At 45.6% G+C, this 23595-nt stretch overlaps 1 protein-coding gene across 1 annotated transcript in view; it reads right to left on the bottom strand.

Moving 5' to 3' along the window:
* Positions 1–22861, bottom strand: part of pde2a (phosphodiesterase 2A) — a 284813-nt gene extending 261952 nt beyond the window's left edge. The window contains exon 1 of the mRNA XM_090218907.1: positions 22503–22861. Within this exon, the coding sequence (XP_090075033.1) occupies positions 22503–22570 (68 nt within the window). The 5' untranslated portion in view covers positions 22571–22861. The remainder of the gene's footprint in view (positions 1–22502) is intronic.
* Positions 22862–23595: the final 734 nt, after the last annotated feature.

Raw genomic sequence — 23595 nt, 5'->3', positions numbered from 1 at the left:
ACCACTAGTATAGTATATCACTAGTATAGTATATCACTAGTATAGTATAATCACTGGTGTAGTATATCACTAGTATAGTATATCACTAGTATAGTATATCACTAGTATAGTATATCACTAGTATAGTATATCACTTGTATAGTATAATCACTAGTATAGTATATCACTAGTATAGTATATCACTAGTATAGTATAATCACTAGTATAGTATAATCACTAGTATGGTATATCACTAGTATAGTATAATCACTAGTATAGTATATCATTAGTATAGTATAATTACTAGTATAGTATAATCACTAGTATAGTATATCACTAGTATAGTATAATCACTAGTATAGTATAATCACTAGTATAGTATAATCACTAGTATAGTATAATCACTAGTATAGTATATCATTAGTATAGTATAATTACTAGTATAGTATAATCACTAGTATAGTATATCACTAGTATAGTATAATCACTAGTATAGTATATCACTAGTATAGCATAATCACTAGTATAGTATATCACTATTATAGTATAATCACTAGTATAGTATAATCACTAGTATAGTATAATCACTAGTATAGTATATCACTACTATAGTATAATCACTAGTATAGTATATCACTAGTATAGTATAATCACTAGTATAGTATAGTATAGGAGAAGTGACTCCACACCCTGCCAGTCTTCAGGAGAAGTGTCTCCACACCCTGGCAGTCTTCAGGAGAAGTGTCTCCACACCCTGCCAGTCTTCAGGAGAAGTGTCTCCACACCCTGGCAGTCTTCAGGAGAAGTGTCTCCACACCCTGCCAGTCTTCAGGACAAGTGTCTCCACACCCTGGCAGTCTTCAGGAGAAGTGTCTCCACACCCCACATTCATGGCATCCAGTAAGGACATCTGGTCATGTGGATGTTGGTCATAAACCTTCCACCTCCACGCAGAGAAAAACTCCTCTATGGAGTTTAGGAAGGGGGAGGGGAAGGGGGAGAACAGAGGCAGGAATAGTACTGACATCCTGGGATTTGCAGCAAACCAGTCTGTGACTGCAGCAGAGTGATGGAATGCCATATTATCCCACACAACAACGAAGGTAGGGGAGTTTCCTCCCTTCTCTCCTCCGCTGACACAAGCTGATTATGCAGGTCATCCAGAAAATAAATGATCCTCTCTGTATTGTAGGGGCCAATGAGTGGTTTGTGTAACAGCAAGCCATCAGTGGACAGTGCTGCACACATTGTGATGTTAGCTCCTCTCTGGCCTGGGACATCCACAGTTACTCTGTGTCCAATCACATTTCTTCCCCTGCGTCGTGTTTTTGCCAGGTTGAATAAAGCTTCATCCACAAAGATGAATGTATGTGCAGTTTGCCTGGTTTCCATCTCCATTACTCTCTAAAATACAGTACATCTACAGTTGTACAGTACTTTCCATTATGCATAGCTGTGTATGTAAACCCTGTTTGGTTATTGAACAGACATCTTACCTGGACATATTGATACCGGAGTTCATTCACACGTTCCCCGTTTCTCTCAAAGGGTGCAACTGCTTCATCCTTATTTAATGTTTCTCTAGGACTCTGGCAACTGTCATTGAGCTGACCGTATTCACATTCCCAACAGTGATAATGTCTGCCAGCACTCTGTCCCGAACTTCCCTCCGTTTTATTGCATTGTTGCCAATTATCATGTCAACAATGGCAATTTCCTGCCCATCTGATTATATTCTGCCTCTCCCTCCTGTGGGGGACAACCTTTGGATCCTACTGGAAAACACACAAAACAATCAATATATTTCATAATGTCAGTACATGTAAAAAAAATATATATATATATATATATGAACATACTGTATTGTACTGTAATATGTAGTTCAATTATCATTGCAGGACACACATCTCACCTGTTGTACTATTGATGTAACTGTTGAACGCTGCAGATTTGGTTGCACCCTTAAACCGGCCTCTCTCAAAGAGAGACCATGGTTTATAACATGGGCAGTAATTGTGGCCCTTATCTGAGACGATCGCTATTGGTCTTCCTCTCCTTTGTCCTCCACGCATTCTCCCTCTCCCTGACACTCTTCTCTCCCCACCAACCTGTCTTCCTCTCCCTGACACTCTTCTCTCCCCACCAACCTGTCTTCCTCTCCCTGCCACTCTTCTATCCGCACCAACCTGTCTCCCTGCCACTCTTCTCTACCCACCAACCTGTCTCCCTGACACTCTTCTCTCCCCACCAACCTGTCTTCCTCTCCCTGCCACTCTTCTCTCCCCACCAACCTGTCTTCTTCTCCCTGACACTCTTCTCTCCCCACCAACCTGTCTCTCTGCCACTCTTCTCTCCCCACCAACCTGTCTCCCTGCCACTCTTCTATCCCCACCAACCTGTCTCTCTGCCACTCTTCTATCCCCACCAACCTGTCTCCCTCTCCCTGCCACCCTTCTCTCCCCGCCAACCTGTCTCCCTGCCACTCTTCTCTCCCCACCAACCTGTCTCCCTACCACTCTTCTATCCCCACCAACCTGTCTCTGCCACTCTTCTATCCCCACCAACCTGTCTCCCTGCCACTCTTCTCTCCCCACCAACCTGTCTCCCTGCCACTCTTCTATCCTCACAAACCTTTCTCCCTCTCCCTGCCACTCTTCTCTCCCCACCAACCTGTCTCCCTGCCACTCTTCTCTCCCCACCAACCTGTCTCCCTGCCACTCTTCTTTCCTCACAAACCTGTCTCCCTCTCCCTGCCACTCTTCTCTCCCCACCAACCTGTCTCCCTGCCACTCTTCTTTCCCCACCAACCTGTCTCCCTGCCACTCTTCTATCCCCACCAACCTGTCTCTCTGCCACTCTTCTATCCCCACCAACCTGTCTCCCTGCCACTCTTCTTTCCCCACCAACCTGTCTCCCTCCCCCTGCCACTCTTCTTTCCTCACAAACCCGTCTCCCTCTCCCTGCCACTCTTCTCTCCCCACCAGCCTGTCTCCCTCTCCCTGCCACTCTTCTTTCCCCACCAACCTGTCTCCCTGCCACTCTTCTCTCCCCACCACCCTGTCTCCCTCTCCCTGCCACTCTTCTCTCCCCACCAACCTGTCTCCCTCTCCCTGCCACTCTTCTCTCCCCACCAACCTGTCTCCCTCTCTCTGCTACTCTTCTCTCCCCACCAACCTGTCTTCCTCTCCCTGACACTCTTCTCTCCCCGCCAACCTGTTTCCCTCTCCCTGACACTCTTCTCTCCCCACCAACCTGTCTCCCTGCCACTCTTCTCTCCCCACCAACCTGTCTCCCTCTCCCTGCCACTCTTCTCTACCCACCAACCTGTCTCCCTGCCACTCTTTTCTCCCCACCAACCTGTCTTCCTCTCCCTGCCACTCTTCTTTCCCAACCAACCTGTCTCCCTGCCACTCTTCTCTCCCCACCAACCTGTCTTCCTGCCACTCTTCTATCCCCACCAACCTGTCTTCCTCTCCCTGCCACTCTTCTCTCCCCACCAACCTGTCTCCCTCTCCCTGCCACTCTTCTCTCCCCACCAACCTGTCTCCCTCTCCCTGACACTCTTCTCTCCCCACCAACCTGTCTTCCTCTCCCTGCCACTCTTCTCTCCCCACCAACCTGTCTTCCTCTCTCTGACACTCTTCTCGCCCCACCAACCTGTCTTCCTCTCCCTGCCACTCTTCTCTCCCCACCAACCTGTCTCTCTGCCACTCTTCTCTCCCCACCAACCTGTCTCCCTGACACTCTTCTCTCCCTACCAACCTGTCTTCCTCTCCCTGCAACTCTTCTCTCCCCACCAACCTGTCTCCCTCTCCCTGACACTCTTCTCTCCCCACCAACCTGTCTCCCTCTCCCTGACACTCTTCTCTCCCCACCAACCTGTCTTCCTCTCCCTGCCACTCTTCTTTCCCCACCAACCTGTCTCCCTGCCACTCTTCTCTCCCCACCAACCTGTCTCCCTGCCACTCTTCTCTCCCCACCAACCTGTCTTCATTGATCCATGTTTCCAAACTAAATCATTCCGAAGCCGTTCGGTAACGAGACTGGAAACAGGACACTTGGGTCGGCTTTCAGCTGAAACTGCAATCAGTTATGTTTGGAATGAATGAGCATTCTGCTGAGATGTTCTATCTGATTCAGTCTGGTTACTGCAGAAATGCACAACATTTACCATCGTTTTGTTTTGAATGTGTCTTTAACAGTTTTGGAAACAGTGTGTTAGCATTTGAAAACATGTGCTGCAAATAAAGTTTAGCAGGTGGTGGAGTCTGAATGAAAAAAGAGTTCATGGATTTCGGAAGAATGTGGTCAATGAATGCTTTTTGTGTGAAAGCAATGACAAACTATTCACAGTTTGGTTGATACACACTTCTGTTTCGCCGACTGTGTGTAGAGTTTTGACAATGTGACTTAAGTTTTGATCAATGCAGGTTAGCAAACTGTAACACGTCTGTGTCTGTGTGTGTGTGTGTGTGTGTCTGTGTCTGTGTGTGTGTGTGTGTGTGTCTGTGTGTGTGTGTGTGTGTGTCTGTGTGTCTGTGTGTGTGTGTGTGTGTGTGTGTGTGTCTGTGTCTGTAGCTGTGTGTGTGTGTGTGTGTCTTTGTCTTTGTCTGTGTCTGTGTGTCTGTGTGTGTGTGTGTGTGTGTGTGTGTGTGTGTGTGTGTGTGTGTGTGTGTGTGTGTGTGTGTGTGTGTGTGTGTGTGTGTGTGTGTCTGTGTCTGTGTCTGTGTCTGTGTGTGTGTGTGTGTGTGTGTGTGTGTGTGTGTGTGTGTGTGTGTGTGTGTGTGTGTGTGTGTGTGTGTGTCTGTGTCTGTGTCTGTGTCTGTGTCTGTGTCTGTGTGTCTGTGTGTGTGTGTGTGTGCGTGTGCTAAAGCTGTTCTCTTATCTGGAGGGTAACACAGGAACTGAATCAACACAAGACAGGAAGACGATATCACCCTGACCACCACCATACTGTTTACACACACAAAGACACACACACACATACACAGCGTGACCATAGTGCACCACTAACAATCCCACAATGCCCTGTCAGAGGCCATTATTCTGGGCAGGATGTGACCTTACAGCATATGTGGCATAGGAGTAATGACACACAAATAACTCACACAGCCTGACACGCAACACACACCTACACACACACACACAGCCTGACACGCAACACACAGTGACCAACATGCCAATTACACACGGAGTACCACAGGAGGCTGGTGCCACCTTAATTGGGGATGACAGGCTCGTGGTAATGGCTGGAGCAGAATGAATGGAATGGTATAAAATACATCAAAACACATGGTTTCCATGGTTTCCATGGTTTCCATGGTTTCCATTGCATTCGCTCCCTTTATGAGCCGTCCTCCCCTCACCAGCCTCCACTGATGAGTATACAAAATATTAAGAACACCTGCTCTTTCCATGACACGAAAAAATAAGAATGTTTATGCCTTGAGACAATTGAGACACGGATTGTGTATTTTTTTTTTATATTTTTTTTTATTTAACCTTTATTTAACTAGGCAAGTCAGTTAAGAACAAATTCTTATTTACAATGACGGCCTAGGAACACGTGTGTCATTCAGAGGGTCAATGGGCAAGACAAAAGATTTAAGCGCCTTTGAACGGGGTATGGTAGTAGGTGCCAGGCACACCGGTTTGTGTCAAGAACTGCAACGCTGCTGGGTTTTTCCACACTCAACAGTTTCCTGTGTGTATCAAGAATGGTCCACCACCCAAAGGACATCCAGTCAACTTGACACAACTGTGGGAAGCATTGGAGTCAACATGGGCCAGCATCCCCGTGGAACGTCTTCAAACACCTTATTAGAGTCTATGCCCTGACGAATTGAGGCTGTTCTGAGGGCAAAAGGGGGTGCAAAACAATATTAGGAAGGTGTTCTTAATGTTTTGTACACTCAGTGTATAAACTACTGTTGACCAGAGCCAACAACAACCTATTCTCCACTGTGGGGAAAATGTTATAATTTGAGAGGCAACCCTCGAAAATGAAAACAGACAGACAGAAAATAACACCTCCTTAATTAAACTACTTTGACTGTGGATACCGATCACACCTACACAGAGAGGACTACTGTACGAAGGTCAACAGAGTACTAAAGGTCAACAGAGTACTAAATGTCAACAGAGTACTAAAGGTCAACAGAGTACTAAAGGTCAACAGAGTACTAAAGGTAGACAGAGTACCAAAGGTCAACAGAGTACTAAAGGTCAACAGAGTACTAAAGGTCAACAGAGTACTAAAGGTCAACAGAGTACTAAAGGTAGACAGAGTACCAAAGGTCAACAGAGTACTAAAGGTCAACAGAGTACTAAAGGTAGACAGAGTACCAAAGGTCAACAGAGTACTAAAGGTCAACAGAGTACTAAAGGTAGACAGAGTACCAAAGGTCAACAGAGTACTAAAGGTCAACAGAGTACTAAAGGTAGACAGAGTACCAAAGGTCAACAGAGTACTAAAGGTCAACAGAGTACTAAAGGTCAACAGAGTACTAAAGGTAGACAGAGTACCAAAGGTCAACAGAGTACTAAAGGTCAACAGAGTACTAAAGGTAGACAGAGTACCAAAGGTCAACAGAGTACTAAAGGTCAACAGAGTACTAAAGGTCAACAGAGTACTAAAGGTAGACAGAGTACCAAAGGTCAACAGAGTACTAAAGGTCAACAGAGTACTTTTTAACAATCAAAATTAACATTCAAAATAGTGTTTTTTCTGAAATAGGGAATTAATTATCAATGGGTCAGAGACATGGCAGGAATTTTTCTAGGCATCGAGCCTGAAACAGGATACTTGTTATTTGGCCATTGGCCCAGTGTTATTGCAAAGAATTGTAATTGGTCAACCACAGGCTAGGGCTGGGTTATAAAACTACACCCTGTCTCTTTGTTCTGTGGAGAGAAAAACTGAGGACAGGGGAGAATGAACATCCACCTCTCAGCATAACATCTATGATATTTCCTCTTTAAATAAACACATTTTTCTCCCCCTGATTTGCCGTGGGGTCTGTGTTATTGAAGAGTAACACCAACTGCTAACAGTGTGGTTTACACTCTTACAAATTATCAGAAAAATTATATTCATAATAATAATAACCTTCCTTTTTCTTGATATCATTCTTATTATTATTGTTACTATAATCATTATAATAATAAGTCATGTCATTATCATTAGTAGACTTAGTATAGCAGCCTCTTATAACCACCATGTCATTATCATTAGTAGACTTAGTATAGCAGCCTCTTATAACCACCATGTCATTATCATTAGTACTTAGTATAGCAGCCTCTTATAACCACCATGTCATTATCATTAGTACTTAGTATAGCAGCCTCTTATAACCACCATGTCATTATCATTAGTACTTAGTATAGCAGCCTCTTATAACCACCATGTCATTATCATTAGTACTTAGTATAGCAGCCTCTTATAACCACCATGTCATTATCATTAGTACTTAGTTTGGCAGCCTCTTATAACCACCATGTCATTATCATTAGTAGACTTAGTATAGCAGCCTCTTATAACCATGTCATTATCATTAGTAGACTTAGTATAGCAGCCTCTTATAACCATGTCATTATCATTAGTACTTAGTATAGCAGCCTCATATAACCACCATGTCATTATCATTAGTATACTTAGTATAGCAGCCTCTTATAACCACCATGTCATTATCATTAGTACTTAGTATAGCAGCCTCATATAACCACCATGTCATTATCATTAGTAGACTTAGTATAGCAGCCTCTTATAACCACCATGTCATTATCATTAGTACTTAGTATAGCAGCCTCTTATAACCATGTCATTATCATTAGTACTTAGTATAGCAGCCTCATATAACCACCATGTCATTGTCATTAGTAGACTTAGTATAGCAGCCTCTTATAACCACCATGTCATTATCATTAGTACTTAGTATAGCAGCCTCATATAACCACCATGTCATTATCATTAGTAGACTTAGCATAGCAGCCTCTTATAACCACCATGTCATTATCATTAGTACTTAGTATAGCAGCCTCATATAACCACCATGTCATTATCATTAGTACTTAGTATAGCAGCCTATTATAACCATGTCATTATCATTAGTAGACTTAGTATAGCAGCCTCATATAACCAGGTCATTATCATTAGTACTTAGTATAGCAGCCTCTTATAACCATGTCATTATCATTAGTAGACTTAGTATAGCAGCCTCTTATAACCATGTCATTATCATTAGTAGACTTAGTATAGCAGCCTCTTATAACCGCCATGTCATTATCATTAGTACTTAGTATAGCAGCCTCTTATAACCATGTCATTATCATTAGTAGACTTAGTATAGCAGCCTCATATAACCACCATGTCATTATCATTAGTACTTAGTATAGCAGCCTCATATAACCATTGAGCTGTAGGCCAAAGACCTCATCCTGTTTAATCTTAAGGCCTATATTTTAATACTTCTACAGGCTACTGTTTCAATCTATCCTTAATTTCTTCATGTCATCACACAGCAAACGAGTAATTTATAATTTGAAATGCAATCAAGAATTTTTGTTTTAAATTAAAATAAAGCAACTTTTGAATAATTAGTGTAAGCCAACAGCAAAAAAGCAAACAGTGTTATGCTCTCTCTACCTCCCTCTACCTACCTCTCTCTACCTCCCTCTCCTTCCCTCTCTCTACCTCCCTCTCCTTCCCTCTCTCTACCTCCATCTCCTTCCCTCTCTCTACCTCCCTCTCCTTCCCTCTGTCTCTTGCTACCTCCCACTTAATCTCTCTCTCTTTACCTCCCTCTCCTTCCCTCTATTTCTCTCTCTCCCCCTCCCCCGCAATCCTTAGCCGTGGTATATTGAACACCTGAAAACCTTTGGAACTATCGGTAACCCTTTGCTTGACACCCAGCGGCATAACCCATAACATGTCATAACAGCTGACATAACTAGTCATAACCTGTTAATAATATGGACATCACATATTATGTTATTAACTTGTTTTGACACTGGGTGTTACCGAACAATCACTCACTCTCTCTCTCTCTCTCACACACACACACACACACGCATGCACACGCCCGCACACCCACAAACGACACACAACCCTGAAAGGTCAGGGTTAAGGGTTAGGGTTAGGGTTAGGGTTAGGGGTTAGGGGTTAGGGGATAGGGTTAGGGGTTAGAGTTAGGGTCAGGGTTAGAGTTAGGTTAGGGGTTAAGGGTCAGGGTTTGAGTTAGGTTAGGGGTTAAGGGTTGGGGTTAGGGTCAGGGTTAAGGGTTAAGGGTTTAGTGTTAGGGTCAGGTTTAGAGTTAGGGTCAGGGTTAGGGGTTAAGGGTTAGGGTTAGGGGTTAGAGTTAGGGTCAGGGTCAGGGTTAGATTTAGGGTCAGGGTTAAGGGTTAGGGGTTAGGGGTTAGGGTTAGGGGTTAGAGTTCGGTCAGGGTTAGAGTTAGGGGTTAGGGTTAGGGGTTAGGGGTTAAGGGTTAAGGGTTAGGGGTTAGGGGTTAAGGGTTAAGGGTTAGGGGTTAGGGGTTAGGGTTAGGGGTTAGAGTTAGGGTCAGGGTTAGAGTTAGGTTAGGGGTTAAGGGTCAGGGTTTGAGTTAGGTTAGGGGTTAGGGTCAGGGTTAAGGGTTTAGTGTTAGGGTCATTTTGAATGGGACTGAATAGTCTGTTCCCACAACGTTAGTGATGTGTGTATAAATTACCAAGGAAATCATATTACTGAGGGGGTTACAGATTAAATGTCAGAACACTGAATGACGTGTGATTACTGTGTGTGTGTGTGTGTGTGTGTGTGTGTGTGTGTGTGTGTGTGTGTGTGTGTGTGTGTGTGTGTGCGCGCGCGGGTGAGGGAAGAGGGAAGGAAAGAGAGAGAGAGACAGAGGGAAGGAAAGAGAGAGAGACAGAGAGAGAGACAGAGACAGAGGGAAGGAAAGAGAGAGAGACGGGGGAAGGAAAGAGAGAGAGTCAGAGGGAAGAGAGAGACAGAGGGAAGGAAAGAGAGAGAGTCAGAGGGAAGAGAGAGACAGAGGGAAGGAAAGAGAGAGAGTCAGAGGGAAGGAAAGAGAGAGAGACAGAGGGAAGGAAAGAAGAGAGAGACAGAGGGGAGGAAAGAGAGAGAGTCAGATGGAAGGAAAGAGAGAGAGTCAGATGGAAGGAAAGAGAGAGAGTCAGAGGGAAGAGAGAGACAGAGGGAAGGAAAGAGAGAGAGTCAGAGGGAAGAGAGAGACAGAGGGAAGGAAAGAGAGAGAGTCAGAGGGAAGAGAGAGACAGAAGGAAGGAAAGAGAGAGAGTCAGAGGGAAGGAAAGATAGAGAGACAGAGGGAAGGAAAGAAGAGAGCGACAGAGGGGAGGAAAGAGAGAGAGTCAGATGGAAGGAAAGAGAGAGTCAGAGGGAAGGAAAGAGAGAGAGACAGGGGGAAGGAAAGAAGAGAGAGACAGGGGGAAGGAAAGAGAGAGAGTCAGATGGAAGGAAAGAGAGAGAGACAGAGGGACGGAAAGAGAGAGAGAGACAGAGGGAAGGAAAGAGAGAGAGACAGAGGGATGGAAAGAGGAGAGAGACAGAGGGAAGGAAAGAGAGAGAGACAGGGGGAAGGAAAGAGAGAGTGACAGAGGGAAGGAAAGAAGAGAGAGTCAGAGGGAAGAGAGAGAGACAGAGGGAAGGAAAGAGAGAGAGAGACAGAGGGAAGGAAAGAGAGAGAGACAGAGAGAGAGAGAGAGACAGAGGGAAGGAAAGAGAGAGAGAGAGAGAGAGAGAGGGAGATACAGAGAGAGAGAGAGAGAGAGAGAGAGAGAGAGAGAGAGAGAGAGAGAGAGAGAGAGAGAGGGAAGGAAGGAAAGAGGAGAGAGAGAGAGAGAGAGAGAGGGAGATACAGAGAGAGAGAGAGGAGAGAGAGAGAGAGAGCGAGAGAGAGAGAGAGAGAGAGAGAGAGAGAGAGACAGAGACAGAGAGAGAGACCGAGAGAGAGAGAGACAGAGGGAAGGAAAGAGAGAGAGAGAGAGAGAGAGGGAGATACAGAGAGAGAGAGAGAGAGAGAGAGAGAGAGAGAGAGAGAGAGAGAGAGAGAGAGAGCGAAGGAAAGAGGAGAGAGAGAGAGAGAGAGAGAGAGGGAGATACAGAGAGAGAGAGAGAGAGAGAGAGAGAGAGAGACCGAGAGAGAGAGACCGAGAGAGAGAGACCGAGAGAGAGATCAGGAGAAACAGAGAAAGAGAGAGAGAGAGAGAGAGAGAGAGAGAGAGAGAGAGAGAGAGAGAGAGAGAGAGAGAGAGAGAGAGAGAGATATCCTCCCACTAGAATCCCCATACTTTAATGAAGACAGCTTCTCCATCCTGAAGGGGGAAATCAATCATTTCCAGGCCCAGGGACATGTACTAGTCTGTGGCGACCTAAATGCCAGAACCGGACAAGAACCTGACACCCTCAGCAAACAGGGGGACAAACACCTGCCTGCAGGTGACAGCATTCCCTCCCACATATGCCCCCCTAGGCACAACTATGACAACATAACAAACAAATACGGGTCACCACTCCTGCAGCTCTGTCGCACGTTGGGTATGTACATAGACAACGGTAGGCTTCGAGGGGACTCCTATGGTAGGTACACCTATAGCTCATCTCTTGGCAAGAGTACTGTAGACTACTTTATCACTGACCTCAACCCAGAGTCTCTCAGAGTGTTCACAGTCAGCCCACTGACACCCCTATCAGACCACAGCAAAATCACAGTCTACTTGAACAGAGTAATACTCAATCACGAGGCATCAAAGCCAAAGGAACTGAGTAACATTAAGAAATGCTATAGATGGAAGGAATGCAGTTTGGAAACCTACAAAAAAACAATTAGGCAACAACAAATTCCATCCCTTCTAGACAATTTCCTGGGTAAAATGTTTCACTGCAATAGTGAAGGTGTAAACTTGGCAGTAGAAAATCTTAACAGTATATTTGACCTCTCAGCTTCCCTATCAAATCTAAAAAATCTCAAATAGAAAACCGAAGAAGATGAACAACAATGACAAATGGTTTGATGAAGAGTGCAAAAATCTAAGAAAGAAATTGAGAAACCTGTCCAACCAAAAACATAGAGACCCAGAAAACCTGAGCCTGCACCTTCACTATGGTGAATCACTAAAACAATACAGAAATACACTACGGAAAAAGAAGGAACAGCAAATCAGAAATCAGCTCAATGTAATTGAAGAATCCATAGACTCTAACCACTTCTGGGAAAATTGGAAAACACTAAACAAACAACAACACAAAGAATTATCTATCCAAAATGGAGATGTATGGGTAAACCAATTCTCGAATCTTTTTGGCTCTTTAACAAAGAATAAAGAGCAAAAACATATACATGATCAAATACAAATCTTAGAATCAACTATTAAAGACTACCAGAACCCACTGGATTCTCCAATTACATTGAATGAGTTACAGGACAAAATAAAAACCCTCCAACCCAAGAAGGCCTGTGGTGTTAATGGTATCCTTAATGAAATGATCAAATATACAGACAACAAATTCCAATTGGCAATACTATACTTAACATCATCCTTAGCTCTGGCATCTTCCCCAATATTTGGAACCAAGGACTGATCACCCCAATCCACAAAAGTGGAGACAAATTTGACCCCAAATTTGACCCCCCCCCCCCCCCCAACAGTAACTTTGGGAAAATCCTCTGCATTATCATTAACAGTAAACTTGTACATTTCCTCAATGAAAACAATGTACTGAGCAAATGTCAAAATGGCTTTTTACCAAATTACCATTCAACAGACCATGTATTCACCATGTAAAATCCATGTACACAAACAACAAGTGTGTGGCAAAAAACACACACATTTCTTCACATAGGGTCGCGGGGTGAGACAGGGATGCAGCTTAAGCCCCACCCTCTTCAACATATATATCAACGAATTGGCGCGGGCACTAGTAAAGTCTGCAGCACCTGGCCTCACCCTACTAGAATCCGAAGTCAAATGTCTACTGTTTGCTGATGATCTGGTGCTTCTGTCACCAACCAAGGAGGGCTACAGCAGCACCTAGATCTTCTGCACAGATTCTGTCAGACCTGGGCCCTGACAGTAAATCTCAGTAAGACCAAAATAATGGTGTTACAAAAATGGTCCAGTTGCCAGGACCACAAAAACAAATTCCATCTAAACACTGTTGCCCTAGAGCACACAAAAAAACTGTACATAACTTGGCCTAAGCATCAGCGCCACAGGTAACTTCCACAAAGCTGTGAACGATCTGAGAGACAAGGCAAGAAGGGCATTCTATGCCATCAAAAGGAACATACATTTCAACATACCAATTTGGATCTGGCTAAAAATACTTGAATCAGTCATAGAGCCCATTGACCTTTACGGCTGTGAGGTCTGGGGTCTGCTCACCAACCAAGACTTCACAAAATGGGACAAACACCAAATTGAGACTCTGCATGCAGAATTCTGCAAAAATATCCTCAGTGTACAACGTAGAACACCAAATAATGCATGCAGAGCAGAATTAGGCCGATACCCACTAATTATCAAAATCCAGAAAAGAGCTGTTAAATTCTACACCCACCTAAAAGGAAGCGATTACCAAACCTTCCATAACAAAGCCATCACCTACAGAGAGATGAACCTGGAGAAGAGTCCGCTAAGCAAGCTGGTCCTGGGGATCTGTTCACAAACACAAACACACCCAACAGACATCCAGGACATCCAGGACGCCCCAGGACATCAGCACAATTAGACCCAACCAAATCATGAAAAAACAAAAAGATAATTACTTGACACATTGGAAAGAATGAACAAAAATGCTATTTGGCCCTAAACAGAGAGTACACATTGGCAGAATACCTGTCCACTGTGACTGACCCAAACTTAAGGAAAGCTTTGACTATGTACAGACTTAGTGAGCATAGCCTTGCTATTGAGAAAGGCCGCCGTAGACAGACCTGGCTCTCTTGAGAACACAGGCTATGTGCACACTGCCCACAAAATGAGGTGGAAACTGAGCTGCACTTCCTAACCTCCTGCCCAATGTATGACCATATTAGAGAGACATATTTCCCTCAGATTACACAGATCCACAAAGAATTCGAAAACAAATCCAATTTTGATAAACTCCCATATCTACTGGGTGAAACACCACAGTGTGCCATCACAGCAGCAAGATTTGTGACCTGTTGCCACAAGAAAAGGGCAACCAGTGAAGAACAAACACCATTGTAAATACAACCCATATTTATGCTTATTTATTTTCCCTTGTGTACTTTAACCATTTGTACATTGTTACAACACTGTATATATATATATATAATATGACAGTTGTAATGTCTTTATTGTTTTGAAACTTCTCTATGTGTAATATTTACTGTACATTTTTATTGTTTATTTCACTTTTGTATATTATCTACCTCACTTGCTTTGGCAATGTTAACACATGTTTCCCATGCCAATAAAGCCCCTTGAATTGAATTGAAGAGAGAGAGAGAGAGAGAGAGAGAGAGAGAGAGAGAAAGAGAAAGAGGGAAAGAGGGAAAGCGAGAGAGAGAGAGAGAGAGAGAGAGAGAGAGAGAAAGAGAGAGGAAGAAAAAGGGAGAGAGAGACAATCGACATCGACATTGTCATAAGTTCAATAGTTTTTCACAGAAATAAACTGTTATCATCATGCCAGTGTGGTTGACAATTACCTCCCTTTTACCTCCTCAATTCACGTGAAGAGCCCACGCAGGTCAGTACACGAACACTAACAGGCCTGCCAACCATCAGGAAAACATTGTCTGTCGACCTGATCACAGAACAGTGTGTGTGTGTGTGTGTGTGTGTGTGTGTGTGTGTGGGGGGGGGGGGGTCATCATGGTTCATCATGTCATTTTCTGTCCTCTCTTTTCTGACTTTGATGTTCTGAGGAAAGTGCACCTGTTCTGTGGAAAGCACACACACACACACACACACATGCACACACACACACACACACACGCACACACACACACACACACACACACACACACACACACACACAACACTCTCAAAGCTATGAGGACCTTGTGAAGGCAGAAAGAGTTCTCTAACTTGAGTTGAGATAAAGAAACGAGAGTAAAAGAGAGATGAAGAGATGATGAAGAATGAGAGTAAAGACAGAGTGACTCTGATGGACCCCCTCCCTTCCCACTAGAGACAGAGTGACTCTGATGGACCCCCTCCCTCCCCACTAGAGACAGAGTGACTCTGATGGACCCCCTCCCTCCCAACTAGAGACAGAGTGACTCTGATGGACCCCCTCCCTCCCTCCCCACTAGAGACAGAGTGACTCTGATGGACCCCCTCCCTCCCCACTAGAGACAGAGTGACTCTGATGGACCCCCCCCCTCCCCACTAGAGACAGAGTGACTCTGATGGACCCCCTCCCTCCCTCCCCACTAGAGACAGTGTGACTCTGATGGACCCATCCCTCCCCACTAGAGACAGAGTGACTCTGATGGACCCCTCCCTCCCTCCTCACTAGAGACAGAGTGACTCTGATGGACCCCCTCCCTCCCTCCCCACTAGAGACAGTGTGACTCTGATGGACCCATCCCTCCCCACTAGAGACAGAGTGACTCTGATGGACCCCTCCCTCCCTCCTCACTAGAGACAGAGTGACTCTGATGGACCCCCTCCCTCCCCACTAGAGACAGAGTGACTCTGATGGACCCCTCCCTCCCCACTAGAGACAGATTGCCCCTGATGGACCCCCTCCCTCCCTCCCCACTAGAGACAGTGTGACTTTGATGGACCCCCTCCCTCCGTCCCCACTAGAAACAGAGTGACTCATATGGACCACTCCCTCCCCACTAGAGACAGAGTGACTCTGATGGACTCCCCCCCCCCCCCCTTGCTCCCCACTAGAGACAGAGTGACTCTGATGGACCACTCCCTCCCCACTAGAGACAGAGTGACTCTGATGGACCCCCTCCCTCCCTCCCCACTAGAGACAGAGTGACTCTGATGGATCCCTCCCTCCCTCCCCACTAGAGACAGAGTGACTCTGATGGACCCCCTCCCTCCCCACTAGAGACAGAGTGACTCTGTTGGACCCCCTCCCTCCCCACTAGAAACAGAGTGACTCTGATGGACCCCCTCCCTCCCTCCCCACTAGAGACAGAGTGACTCTGATGGACCCCTCCCTCCCTCCCCACTAGAGACAGAGTGACTCTGATGGACCCCCTCCCTCCCTCCCCACTAGAGACAGAGTGACTCTGATGGACCCCCTCCCTCCCCACTAGAGACAGAGTGACTCTGATGGACCCCCTCCCTCCCCACTAGAGACAGAGTGACTCTGTTGGACCACCTCCCTCCCTCCCCACTAGAGACAGAGTGACTCTGATGGACCCCCTCCCTCCCTCCCCACTAGAGACAGAGTGACTCTGATGGACCCCCTCCCTCCTCACCAGAGACAGAGACAGAGTGACTCTGTTGGACCCCCCTGACAGAGTGACTCTGATGGACCCCCTCCCTACCCACTAGAGACAGAGTGACTCTGATGGACCCCCTCCCTCCCCACTGGAGACAGAGACAGAGTGACTCTGATGGACCCCCTCCCTCCTCACCAGAGACAGAGACAGAGTGACTCTGTTGGACCCCCCTGACAGAGTGACTCTGTTGGACCCCCTCCCTCCCCACTAGAAACAGAGTGACTCTGATGGACCCCCTCCCTCCCTCCCCACTAGAGACAGAGTGACTCTGATGGACCCCTCCCTCCCTCCCCACTAGAGACAGAGTGACTCTGATGGACCCCCTCCCTCCCTCCCCACTAGAGACAGAGTGACTCTGATGGACCCCCTCCCTCCCCACTAGAGACAGAGTGACTCTGATGGACCCCCTCCCCCCCCTGTTCACTAGAGACAGAGTGACTCTGTTGGACCACCTCCCTCCCTCCCCACTAGAGACAGAGTGACTCTGTTGGACCCCCTCCCTCCCTCCCCACTAGAGACAGAGTGACTCTGATGGACCCCCTCCCTCCTCACCAGAGACAGAGACATAGTGACTCTGTTGGACCCCCCTGACAGAGTGACTCTGATGGACCCCCTCCCTACCCACTAGAGACAGAGTGACTCTGATGGACCCCCTCCCTACCCACTAGAGACAGAGTGACTCTGATGGACCCCCTCCCTCCCCACTGGAGACAGAGACAGAGTGACTCTGATGGACCCCCTCCCTCCCCACTAGAGACAGAGATGTCATCCTTACAATGTCATCATTAGTTACAATGTCATCCTTAGTTACAATGTCATCCTTACAATGTCATCATTAGTTAGTGTCATCCTTACAATGTCATCATTAGTTACAATGTCATCCTTACAATGTCATCATTAGTTAGTGTCATCCTTACAATGTCATCATTAGTTACAATGTCATCCTTACAATGTCATCATTAGTTACAATGTCATCCTTACAATGTCATCATTATTTACAATGTCATCCTTACAATGTCATCATTAGTTACAATGTCATCCTAACAATGTCATCATTATTTACAATGTCATCCTTACAATGTCATCATAAGTTACAATGTCATCCTAACAATGTCATCATTATTTACAATGTCATCCTTACAATGTCATCATTAGTTACAATGTCATCATAACAATGTCATCATTATTTACAATGTCATCCTTATAATGTCATCATTAGTTACAATGTAATCCTTAGTTACAACATCATTCTTAGTTACAATGTCATCCTTACAATGTCATCATTAGTTACAATGTCATCCTTACAATGTCATCATTATTTACAATGTCATCCTTACAGTGTCATCATTATTTACAATGTCATCCTAACAATGTAATTTTAACAATGTCATCCCAACAATGTCAACATTACAGGGAGAGAGTGGTAGAGAGAGGGAGAGTGGAGGGAGAGAGAGAGAGAGAGAGGGGGGGGAGAGAGGGAGAGAGAGAGAGAGGGTGAGAGAGGGAGAGAGAGGGAGAGAGGGGAGAGAGAGAGAGAGAGAGAGAGAGAGGGGGGGGGGGAGTGAGAGAGAGAGAGAGAGAGAGAGAGAGAGATGGAGAGAGAGGGAGAGAGCAGCAGAGGGAGAGAGGGAGAGAGAGAGAGAGAGAGAGAGAGAGAGAGAGAGGGAGGGAGACAGGAATAGCAATTTGCACAGAGCATGAGCAGAGGTAATCACATGAACACAATGGAGCCTTTACAGAGTTGGGCCCTTTTTGCCCTCTCTCACACTCTCTCACACTCTCACACTCTCTCTCTTACACACACACACACACACACACACACACACACACACACACACACACACACACACACACACACCACATTTGTTGTATAATGAAACAGCAGAAAACTCCTATACAGATAAGTCACCTGTCCAAGGGACACCATTAGTTGCCTGGCAACCCTTAAAAGTATTTTATGAAGCACCTCTCTCAATCTCTTCATCCCTCCATCTCATCACCCTTTCCAGCAGGAGAGAAGTGGAATTGAAGAGGGTAAGGGATGGAGAGAGGAAGAGAGAATTCTATTACTGTGAAGTAGGGAGAGACCTCACTCTCACAGACCTCTTCTCTCAAACAAAAGAGGTAATCAGTGTGGGGGAGAGAACACCGCACACACACACACACACACACACACACACACACACACACACACACACACACACACACACATCTCTATATGAACCAATCAATATCGCTCTGCAGACACGAAGAGAAAGTATAGAAATACTGACACTGACACACTCTATCTCTCTCTCTCTGTCTCTCTCTCTCTCTATCTGTCTCTCTGTCTCTCTCTCTATCTGTCTCTCTATATCTGTCTCTCTCTATATGTCTCTCTCTGTCTCTATCTGTCTCTCTGTCTCCTTCTCTCTATCTGTCTCTCTCTCTCTCTCTGTCTCTCTCTATCTGTCTCTCTCGATCGGTCTCTGTCTCTATCTGTCTCTCTCTGTCTCTATCTGTCTCTCTCTCTTTCTCTCTCTCCCTCTCTCTGTCTGTCTCTCTCTATCTGTCTCTCTCTCTCTCTGTCTCTCTCTATCTCTATCTGTGTCTCTCTCTCTCTCTCTCTCTCTCTCTCTGTCTCTCAATTCAATTCAATTCAAGGGCTTTATTGGCATGGGAAACGTGTTAACATTGCCAAAGCAAGTGAGGTAGATAATATATAAAGTGAATATATAAAGTGAAATAAACAATAAAAATTAACAGTAAACATTACACATACAGAAGTTTCAAAACAATAAAAACATTACAAATGTCATATTATATATACAGTGTTTTAACAATGTACAAATGGTAAAGGACACAAGATAAAATAAATAAGCATAAATATGGGTTGTATTTACAATGGTGTGTGTTCTTCACTGGTTGCCCTTTTCTCGTGGCAACAGGTCACAAATCTTGTTGCTGTGATGGCACACTGTGGAATTTCACCCAGTAGATACGGGAGTTTTTCAAAATTGGATTTGTTTTCGAATTCTTTGTGGATCTGTGTAATCTGAGGAAAATGTGTGTCTCTAATATGGTCATACATTTGGCAGGAGGTTAGGAAGTGCAGCTCAGTTAGGGCCCAATGGCATTCTAGTTTGCTCTGTTTTTTTGTTAATTCTTTCTGTGTCAAGTAATTATGTTTTCTCATGACTTGGTTGGGTCTAATTGTGTTGCTGTCTTGGGGCTCTGTGGGGTCTGTTTGTGTTTGTGAACAGATCCCCAGGACCAGCTTGCTTAGGGGACTCTTCTCCGGGTTCATCTCTCTGTAGGTGATGGCTCTGTTATGGAAGGTTTGGGAATCACTTCCTTTTAGGTGGTTGTGGAGTTTAACACTTCAGTGAGCAGGCCATTCTAATCGACCTAACCCTAACCCTAACCCTAACCCTCTCTTCTCCTCTCGACTCCTCTCATTATTGAGCCCAGATAAATAAATTCCCTTGAAGACAGAAATATCGTCATCATCAATTGAAATTCTAACAGTTTTATACAACAAACCTTGTGGGTACACACAGTTCAGTCCCATTCAAAATCCTATTTTCTCTAACCCCTAGCACTAAACCTAACCCTAACCCTAACCCTAGCCCGTGCCCTTACCATAACCCTAAAACCTAACCTTAACCCTAAAACCTAACTCTAACCCTAGCTCCTAACCCTAAACCTAACCCTAGCTCCTAACCCTAACCCTAACCCTAGCTCCTAACCCTAACCCTAACCCTAGCTCCTAACCCTAAAACCTAGCCTGTGCCCTTACCATAACCCGAAAACCTAACCTTAATCCTAAACCAAACTCTAGCTCCTAACCCTAACCCTAGCTCCTAACCCTAAACTTAACCCTAGCTCCTAACCCTAACCCCAACCTTAGCTCCTAACCCTAAACCTAACCCTAGCTCCTAACCCTAACCCTAACCCTAACCCTAGCCTGTGCCCTTACCATAACCCGAAAACCTAACCTTAACCCTAAACCTAACTCTAGCTCCTAACCCTAACCCTAACCCTAAACCTAACCCTAGCTCCTAACCCTAACCCTAAACCCAACTCTAGCTCCTAACCCTAAACCTAACTCTAACTCTAGCTCCTAACACTAAACCTAACCCTAGCTCATAACCCTAAACGTACCCCTAGCTCCTAACCCTAACCCTAAACCCAACTCTAGCTCCTAACCCTAACCCTAAACCTAACCCTAGCTCCTAACCCTAACCCCAACTCTAGCTCCTAACCCTAAACCTAACTCTAACTCTAGCTCCTAACACTAAACCTAACCCTAGCTCATAACCCTAAACCTACCCCTAGCTCCTAACCCTAAACCTAACTCTAGCTCCTAACCCTAAACCTAACCCTATCTCCTAACCTTAACCCTAAACTGAACTCTAGCTCCTAACCTTAACCCTAAACCTAATTCTAGCTCCTAACCCTAAACCTGACCCTAGCTCCTAACCCTAACCCTAACCCTAGCCTGTGCCCTTACCATAACCCGAAAACCTAACCTTAATCCTAAACCAAACTCTAGCTCCTAACCCTAACCCTAGCTCCTAACCCTAAACCTAACCCTAGCTCCTAACCCTAACCCCAACCTTAGCTCCTAACCCTAACCCTAACCCTAAACCTAACTCTAACCCTAGCTCCTAACCCTAAACCTAACCCTAGCTCCTAACCCTAACCCTAGCCTGTGCCCTTACCATAACCCGAAAACCTAACCTTAACCCTAAACCTAACTCTAGCTCCTAACCCTAACCCTAACCCTAAACCTAACCCTAGCTCCTAACCCTAACCCTAACCCCAACTCTAGCTCCTAACCCTAAACCTAACTCTAACTCTAGCTCCTAACACTAAACCTAACCCTAGCTCATAACCCTAAACGTACCCCTAGCTCCTAACCCTAACCCCAACTCTAGCTCCTAACCCTAAACCTAACTCTAACTCTAGCTCCTAACCCTAACCCCAACTCTAGCTCCTAACCCTAAACCTAACTCTAGCTCCTAACCCTAACCCTAACCCTAAACCTAACCCTAGCTCCTAACCCTAACCCCAACTCTAGCTCCTAACCCTAAACCTAACTCTAACTCTAGCTCCTAACACTAAACCTAACCCTAGCTCATAACCCTAAACGTACCCCTAGCTCCTAACCCTAAACCTAACTCTAGCTCCTAACCCTAACCCTAACCCTAAACCTAACCCTAGCTCCTAACCCTAACCCCAACTCTAGCTCCTAACCCTAAACCTAACTCTAGCTCCTAACCCTAACCCTAACCCTAAACCTAACCCTAGCTCCTAACCCTAACCCCAACTCTAGCTCCTAACCCTAAACCTAACTCTAGCTCCTAACACTAAACCTAACCCTAGCTCCTAACCCTAAACCTAACTCTAGCTCCTAACCCTAAACCTAACCCTAGCTCCTAACCGTAACCCTAAACTGAACTCTAGCTCCTAACCTTAACCCTAAACCTAATTCTAGCTCCTAACCCTAAACCTAACCCTAGCTCCTAACCGTAACCCTAAACTGAACTCTAGCTCCTAACCTTAACCCTAAACCTAATTCTAGCTCCTAAACATAAACTGAACCCTAGCTCCTAACCCTAACCGTAAACCTAACCTAACCAACACACACACCCACACACACTCTGGATAACAACATCAAAACATCAGAAGCAAGGAGAGCACTTATACTGCTCTTTCTGCACCTTGGTGCAGCTTTTAGTGAAGTTACCAACTCTGTACTCTTTACACACACACACACACACACACACACACACACACACACACACACACACACACACACACACACACACACACACACACACACACACACACACACACACACACACACACACACACACACACACACACACACACACACAAACACACACACAAACAAACAAACACACACACACACACACACACACCAATTGCCTAGAACCGAGCCCAGTTGGTCAACCCACTGTTCAGGCAAAGCATCATACAAAGATTGTGCTTTTATGTAAAGCTCTCCCCTGCAGATCTCTCTCACACAGAATACAAAATATAACAGGCGCGTCTGTAGCACTTACATCTCGGAAGCAGCGGGCTGGTACTGCTGGCTACGGCAGAGAAGCGCGTGTCCACACGCCTGCCCCATCGCGCATCCTGCCTTGCGCCTCCCGGTAGATGCAACACAGACACCGTACCGCTGCCTCTCTCGAGCCGCCCTGAGTGCGATTAGAAGGAAGTGTCACGAGGAGCTGAGAGAGGGAATGGTGTGTTATCGTTGAGCAAGGGATGAAAGGATGGATGTGTGTGCTTCTCTCTCTCTCTCTCTCTCTCTCTCTCTCTCTCTCACACACACACACACACACACTCTCTCTCGCTCTCTATCCCTCTCTCTCTCACGCACACACACACTCTCTCGCTCTCGCTCTCTCTCTCTCTCTCTCTCTCACACACTCTCACACACGCACACTCTCTCTCACTCTCTATTCCCCTCACCTCTCCTCTCCTGCTCTGTCAGCTCACGGGGATTGGTAGGGCTACGGTAAATTATATTTACAGCAGCTCTGTGGTCTAGAGCGAGGGCAGATAACGAGAACAGAGCGCTTGCAGCCGCTACAGGGAGAGCGCGTGCTGCCTGCCTGTCGCCAATCAGCTCCGGTAGTTTTACCCCCGATCTCCCGGTCTCCCTTCTGATTGCAGACAGTCACAGTGATTTAATTTGCCAGTCAATCCGTGTTGCACTCAGCAGATCTTAAACTTCCCAGTAGGCCTTTCCAAAGGCTGTGGGGTCCGCCAGGTGGTCACAGTGAGATGGATAAAGTTCCTTCCGGTATATAATTAATCACGTCTCTAGTCTGTAGACTATAGACTTCATCAGAATCCATCCTAGCTCAGCATCTCTGCAGGTAGGCCTAAATATCTCCACAACAACTTGACTGCCATGTCTCTGATTAGCTCATTTGTCTGGAGGTGGCTGGCTGACACTTATGGAGGAGGACGGGAGGGAGCTATGAGTGTAGTAGTGAATGACAAGTGCCCAGAGTCAGGCGGTCAGGGAAAAACTCCCAAGAATGCAGAGTTTTAGAGGTCAACATTTTATTTGCTCTTATCCTGAATTTGACAATAAATCAAGAAGATCGGAAGACTTGTAAGGTATACTACTATACTAAGATT

Source organism: Oncorhynchus mykiss, chromosome 24, assembly GCF_057628025.1.
Source record: "Oncorhynchus mykiss isolate SJ-2025 chromosome 24, ASM5762802v1, whole genome shotgun sequence".
Classification (NCBI taxonomy): domain Eukaryota; kingdom Metazoa; phylum Chordata; class Actinopteri; order Salmoniformes; family Salmonidae; genus Oncorhynchus; species Oncorhynchus mykiss.
The sequence above is the reverse complement of the archived record's forward strand: the minus strand, read 5'-3'. Positions and strand labels throughout refer to the sequence as shown.